Raw genomic sequence first — 7578 nt, forward strand, 5'->3', positions numbered from 1 at the left:
TAGTCCCTCTATTGGTTAGAAAATGTTTTTGCACTGAGTGAGAACAATAAATTTACCAGAGCCGACTAATGTTAGTGAGAAGTAGAATTGTGCGAAATGGCATGAAATTCATATCACAATATCTATTTTGATGGGTGACGGTAACAATTTATTTTATAATAGCTTAACCTTGTGTGCGTCCCAGCGGGAATCATACTGACCTCACATGCCCTCTAATTCCTCCTTTCCCCACTGTCTAACCATGACATCTGCCACGCTCCTCTTGAGCGTTGCGCTAAGACAGACTACTGGCACTTTGGTACCAGCCTTAACGGGCTCTTCCCTCGTGCTCTCTGTCACACTGTTTCCCTTTTGCTCAGTTTTGATGCCAGTCGATTACATCATCAATGAGCATGCTGAGGTTAGCCGGTAGAGCCCAGATCTTTTTCGTAGGCCAAATTTCTATCATTTCTACCATATACTGTATATATTGCATATTCCTAGTGAGAAGTGTGTCGGGAATGATTAAAACACAAGTGTCGTGATCTGATCAAATAGAGAGAAAACGTTCCAAGCTGGACAGCTGGATGAAGCCCCCATGTCCAGAACTTACTCTAGCTGGTCATAGTTGACACACATGAGAGGAACCTCTGTGCTGCAGCGCTGATGGAACTTGTAGCCACAGGTCTGACAGCGAAAACCCTGGAACAGCAGCTTTCTACAGAAATCACAGAAGGCCAATGTGAAGAAGGTCTTCCTCACCTGCCAAACACACATAAATACACAATCAGGAGGATGTGGGCCTGAGCAACAAAGAAGATAGGTTCTTGTCTCCACAGGGGCTAGTACAGTGTGTCTGTTAAACAAGGTGGCAGCTCAGCAGCGGCAGTATCAGTTTTCAAACAGCAGTACACAGACTCCGTTAGGGACACTTGATGGACTGGTTATGACCCTGTCTTTGAGGGTTAGTGATTACAACTTTTGCTGGATCAGTTAAAAGTCTAACCAGTTTCAACGTGTGAGTGTGTGAGTGTGCAAACCAAATAGTAAAAAAATAGTATAAAAGAAAAAAAGTTTTCATGTGAAATAGGGCTGAAACAATAACTTGGATAAACGTGATGACTCGTTTATTTAAATAATCAACAAGTTCTGTAATCATTTAATCGTTAAATGGAGTATCCAGACTCAAACATGTCATGTGGTGAAAGAACACTGCAATCAGAGCAGTAATTATCCCAAACTGTTTAAACATATATACATTTGGAATTCAAGATTTAAAAAAAAAAAAATCTTTGTTTGTTAATTTCTTTTACCTACAACTCTTCTCGTTGCGGTTTTAGCTTCACCTGCTTCAAATCCTGTAAAATACCTCAAATTAAGCATCTTTTTGCTATCCAGTTAGTACACTGTACTGATGTAAGCCTACCAGAAAGGACTGAGTTCTTCATACAGTATTCATATGAAGAATGTTTTACCTTCACATGCATCCTTTGGTGCAAATGATTAAGAATTCACGATAGGAATGCTGTTAATGCATTTTAGGCAATACAATGTCCATTGTCTAATTCAAAAACAAAATTGTTTATTTGCTTCTATTTATGTATTTCTAACATTTTATATAAAAGGCTTAAGAGGTTAAATGAAAAATCTGCAGAGAGTACAATATTTTTTTATTTGATCAATCATCAGAGTAATCAATTACTAAAATAATCGCTAGTTGCAGCCCTGCTGTAAACTGAAACTTGTTTAACATTTATTATGCTGTTTAATGGCTTTACTAGTCAAGTTTTAATGGAACACAAAATTCAGAATTCAGGGGTGCTGTGGTGGCACAGGGGCAAAGCACGAGCCACGTATTGATGCCTTAGTCCTCGTGGTGGTTGCAGGTTCGATTCCTGGCCTGACGACATTTGTCGCATGTCTTCCCCCTCTCTGATTACACTGTTTCTTGTTGAACTACTTTCAAATAAAGGCCACAAGAGCCAACAAAACCTTAAAAAATAAAATAAAAAAAATTCAGACTTCAGTACACACTTCCCTTAAAATCACAGTTTGGTATGGATGGACGATAAAACTACTCATAAATGGTCAATAATGTTCCATCTTCTTCTGCTTACCCGGGGTCATGTCAAGAGGGTAGCAGCCTAAGTAGGGAGGCCCAGGCTTCTCTCTTTCCCGCTTCTTGGGCCAGCCAAGAAACACAGTCCTTCCAGCATGTCCTTGGTCTTCCCCTGGCTCTCCTCACGGTGGGACATGTCCATCACCAGGGAGGCGTCCAGGAGGCATCTTAACTAGATGCCTAAGCTACCTCAACTGGCTCCTCCCAACGTGAAGGAGCAGTAGCTCTATTCTGAGAATGTCCTGGATAACTGAGCTCTCTAAGAAGGAGCCCAGACACCCTACATAGAAAGCTCATTTCAGCTGCTTGTGTCCGTGAACTTGTTCTTTCGGTCATGACCCAAAGCTCATGACCACAGATGAGGGTGGGAACGTAGATCGACCAGTAAATTATGAGAGCTTTGCTTTTTGACTCAGCCCTCTCTTCCCACGACAGACCTGAACAGCACCCGCTTCACTGCAGATGCTGCGCCAAATTGTCTGTTGATCTCCCATTCCATTTTTCCCTCATTCGTGAACAAGAGCCTGCGATGCTTAAACTCCTCCACTTGGGGAAGGACATCTTCCCCGAACCCAGAAAAGCCACCCTTTTCCTGTTCAAGACCATGGCAATGGATTTGGAGGCACTGATCCTCATCCTGGCCACTTCAAACTCGGCTGTGAACCACTCAGTGGAAAGCTGTAGATCATGACCTTATGAAGCCAGGAGAACCTCATTAGCCGCAAAAAGCAGAGTTGTGATCCTAAGGCCACCAAAACGGATCCCCTCAACATCTTGGCTGTGCCTAGCTTTTGTCTATAAAAGTAATGAACAGAATTGGTGACCAATGGCAGCCTCGGCAGGGTCCAACTCTCACCAGGAATGAGTCCGACTTACTGCCAGCAATGTGGAGTCTGACACCGGTGATACAGGGACCTAACACCATAATCCTTGAGTACCCCTCACAAAGCTCCCTGTGGAACACGGTTGAACTCCTTCTCCAAGTCCACAAAGAACATGTAGACTGGTTGGGCAAACTCCTGTGGACCTCCAGGACCCTGCAGGGTGTAGAGCTGATCCAGTGTTCCACGGCCAAGATGAAAACCACACTGCTCTTCCTGAATCAGAGGTTTGACTATCCGACAGACTCTTCTCTCCAGGACCCCTGAATAAAACCTGCCAGGAAGGCTTAAGAGTGTTGCCCCTCTGTAGTTGGAGTACACTCTGTGGTCTCCCCTTTTTGAATATGGAGACCACCACCGCCAGCCTGCCAATCCAGGGGAACTCCCCCCAATGTCCACGCAATATTGCAGAGTCGCATCAACCAACATAACCTTACAACATCCAGAGGTACTCCGGGGGAATCTCATGCACTCCTGAGGCCTTGCCACTGAGGAGTTTTTTGACCACCTCGGTGACTTGGGCTCTCCAATCTCTGGGGATGCCCAAAGATTGGAGAGCCCGACCCAATGTCCCCAGGCTCCGATTCCTCAACGGAAGACATGTTGGTGGGATTGAGGAGCTCTTTGAAGTATTCTTCCCGATGGCCCACAACGTCCTGAGTCGAGATCAGCGAGCAGCCCACCCCCACTATAAGCAGTGTTGGTGGTGTACCGCTTCCCCTTCCTGAGATGCCGGATGGTGTATGGGGGAATTTTTCTGCTGTAATTCACTAGAAGGAAAGAACATACGCAGTACAACACTTTCATTCTATTGGCTGAGAGGTTGCCAGGCAACGTTGCACTTTTGTTCCTAAAGCAAGCAGAGAATGTTTCGTAAGCGAGCAGAGTTTTGCAAGAGCGTGAGGAAAAAGGTTTGAGTACAAACATTACAAATTTTGAGAAGAAAGACATGAAGTCCTGCTTTCAAAATGAAAATGTAAGCAAAAGTATTAAAAGTTTTGAGAACAAAAGTCATGTAATCCTGCTTTCAGACTGAAAATGTGTGCTCTCGAATTATGGCAGAAAAATTCCCCTATAATGGTGGACCAGAATTGTCTTGAAGCCATCCGGGCCGCATGCTGCTTGTACCCATCAGTCGCAGAGCCGGCTGTCAAGAAACACAAAGTTCTAGTTTGGTCCACCATTCTTTCTCCACTATAGCTGAATGAGAAACCTTAATGTTCCCAAGTAGCAGAGTAGCAATAGCTGAGAGTTTTCTCTGTTTTTAAAGTTGCACAACAGAACAATGCATTGTGCAGTTGGTTCTTGACATAAAGATTCTGATGTGTTCAGGTTTGTACCTGTATTTAGCATTATTTAGACAGGAATATTTGTACCATGACACCCCTAATGTATAGCATTTACATTATAGTACATGCATAATTGGAGACTTACGAAGTTATGTGTGGTAAGTGGCACATTCTCCAACACTTCCACATGGAGCTCCTCTCCAGTCAGCCAGGAGATGTCTGTGTCCCATCCAATAGGCTTCTTTTCTCTAAAACAGAAGTTGAGAGCACAACAGCTGCTGAAAAACAATGACAATTTAACAGAAAGAAACTAAGCATCCTGCTACTTCAGCTCAAGCAATCATGTACTCTAAGACACAACTGATGCAAGCAAACCAAATGTTGCTTCCATTAGTGGAATCAGGTAGAGTTGTAATCCACTCTAACCTGCAACACTACCTCCAAACGCAAATCTGTATCTGATTTCAAATGTACACGTTTTCATCAGAATGCCCGCATGCAACACCAACAGAACCAACAACTGCAACCCTCTGACTTCAGGTCTCTATAAAGGCGTAGCTACAGTTAAGACCAGAGTTTACTTCACGCTGGCTTTAGACCCTCTGCATTGTGGTTGTCACAATGCTAAAATTTTAAACTCATCCAAAGATTGGAAAAAATGATACTTGATATCATGTTTAATACTGTAACATTCTTTTTTGACTGCACAGGTTTACTTCTAATAAAGAGCAGAAACAAATGTGTGAAATTTCTCCCCTCAATTAATAAAGTATATTCATTCAAGATCCACTGGCTGAGTCATTAGATCTCTACTTAAGTGTGAAAAAAATATCTTTATTTTAATTGTAAGACTATATAGTTGGTGCTTAAATACTGTAAATAATGTATTCCTATTGAATAGAAAATTTGAAAATAAATGGATAAATAACCAGTTAACTATGTGCAACTGCACACAATTACCTGGTCATTTTCTTTTAAATGAGGGCAGCTGGTGGCTTAGCTAGTTTTCTGGGAGAAACCCTGAAAACAGCACCGGGCTCATGGCTGTTTGGTTTTCTTTTACATTTTTTATCTAAAAATCTAAAATTTAACATTTTCAAGGATAATCTGGTTGAAAAATACCTCTTACAAACTACAGTGAATGAGATCATGCTATAATTTTGTACTTAGTCTGCAGCCTAGTATGTACACTAGCTTGTTCTATTAGGCTTGCAGACTGAATATTCAGTGAAATGGTAAAAAACTATATTTTCAAAAGGTTTTTTAAAACCTGTGGAGGGTTCAGATTTTTTCAGGTTTTCATCAACGGATCTAGACTTATTTTCCTTCTAGAAACATACTTGTGATAAATCAAGATCACTTGAAATTTACTCTTGGATGTGGTCTTAAAGATCATACAGTGACATTTTTTTCTATCTACCGCTGCAATTCAGCTAAGCATTTTAACCGAAAACTTACCCATCCTGTATTCTATAGACTGCACAGCACTCTGGGATGAGTCCCCGCATCATCAGAGCTTTCTTCAGCGAGTCCCTCACAGTCATCCCACAGCGGGCTGGGACCTGAACACAAAACAGCAGCACTCACTGAACTGTCTCTAGGTAATCATCATGAGAGATGAGCTAAAGCAGCAGCAGAAACATTTTATTGTTGAAATTTTCAGGCTTGACTTTATTAGCTGCTTTCATGTCTACAACTTTGATTCATCTCAGGAAAATGCACTGCACATTTGGTCAATACAAAATATAATACAGAGCCGTTATTTACACATGTATTAAAAGTCCACTACTACGATTACTTGAACAAGCTTGGAAAGATCTGTGAGTTAAACAAAACATGTTAATTACATTTAATACACAAAATCATTCTCAGATATTTAGATATCGCCCGATCGGTTCTGCCTGTTTTGAGTTCATTTAGGTATGCGCTGTTTTAGGGCTACGTCACGATTATGCTGCTGCAGGTCACACCCCCAAAACTCAGTGTTTACATTGGCTCCTAAGATACGTGAAAATTCCAACAACCAGAAGCACAGCGGTACAACTGTCTAATTTTGTCCCTGAAGAAGACCTAGAAGCAGAAGTAGAGTCTACTGAACAACCATCAGCCACATCTGCTCAAGGATTAAACACTTCAGATCTGACACAAATTTGAATAAATTTCCCAAAAACATGGCTGGGTGTTTTTTTTTTTTTTTTGCTCTTGCACTGTTTCTGGGATCAGTAAGTACTCATATGAAAATACAGAAACACACAAAAATGAATTTTGACAATAGTGGACCTTTAAATATTTATCAGACTTGACTTTTTATTTGAGATAACTGCAGGGTTGAAGTTAATTTAATTGCATTTTAATCAAAAACCACATTCCGATAAAATAAAATATTTGTTGTTTTTAATTTCAAGTTATTAACCATCAGAAAAGTGCTATCCTAACCATTCAGCTTTCCAGTGTTTCAGGAACCCCTGATCATTGATGGAAACTCTTTAGAAATGTGGACTGCGGATGCTGACATTAGCATTGGGGACACCTGTGTAATAACCAAACCTGTCATTTGACAGATTAGTTATAACCTGTCAAAACATGATTTTTTTAAACTAATCATCATTTGACAGGTTGGTAATAACCTGTCAAATTTTTCTGTCACTAAAAAAAACAAGACTGTTGTTGTGTTCGAGTTGTACTAAAAGAAGTTAGCTTATTAGCTAACTCCTTTTAGCACAACTCGAACACAACAACAGTCTTTCCAGCAACTCGTCAGATTGTTTTTTGAAGCAAAAATTAACCCTGTTAATTGAATGGGTAATGGGCAATGAAAAACAATGTTGTTCAGGAGTTGTGTTAACGGAGTATTTTCCGTATCTGACCGTTTTTGTTTTTTTTAGTGACAGAAAAATTTGAAACCTGTCCATCATTTGACAGGTTATTACCAACCTGTCAAATGACGATTAGTTTAAAAAAAAATGTTTTGACAGGTTATAACTAATCTGTCAAATGACAGGTTAATTACTGGTGCACATGGGCAGACATTATAGACTTTACGCAGAGTTCATCCTAGAAACAACTAAAATGAATTAATAAAAAAAATCCTTTCTGAATATCATCTCATGAAATCTGAACTAAATGCATATTGCTGACTGGGAACTGACAGCGTGTTGAAGAGCTATGGACAGGACGCCTTGGAGCATCTGGTTCAGAAGAGCATTCCAAACCTTTGGTTGAAATGGCACATTTAATTCCATCTTCCAGTACATACAGAACAGGGAAAACTAAAGAGAACTAAATGTTTTTCTAATCTATTTATAGTCTA

General features: G+C 40.6%; 1 protein-coding gene across 2 annotated transcripts in view; it reads right to left on the reverse strand.

Annotated features, from left to right (window-relative positions):
- Positions 1 to 7578, reverse strand: part of braf (B-Raf proto-oncogene, serine/threonine kinase) — a 46575-nt gene that overhangs the window by 32981 nt on the left and 6016 nt on the right. For both annotated transcript variants that reach the window (XM_015021798.1, XM_015021797.1), the window contains exons 3-5: positions 5727 to 5830; positions 4414 to 4516; positions 593 to 741 (exon numbers count right to left, since the gene is read on the reverse strand). In XM_015021798.1, the coding sequence (XP_014877284.1) occupies positions 593 to 741; positions 4414 to 4516; positions 5727 to 5830 (356 nt within the window). The remainder of the gene's footprint in view (positions 1 to 592; positions 742 to 4413; positions 4517 to 5726; positions 5831 to 7578) is intronic.

Source organism: Poecilia latipinna, unplaced genomic scaffold, assembly GCF_001443285.1.
Source record: "Poecilia latipinna isolate Pla-1442-1.1 unplaced genomic scaffold, P_latipinna-1.0 Scaffold2863, whole genome shotgun sequence".
NCBI classification, from domain to species: Eukaryota; Metazoa; Chordata; class Actinopteri; order Cyprinodontiformes; family Poeciliidae; genus Poecilia; species Poecilia latipinna.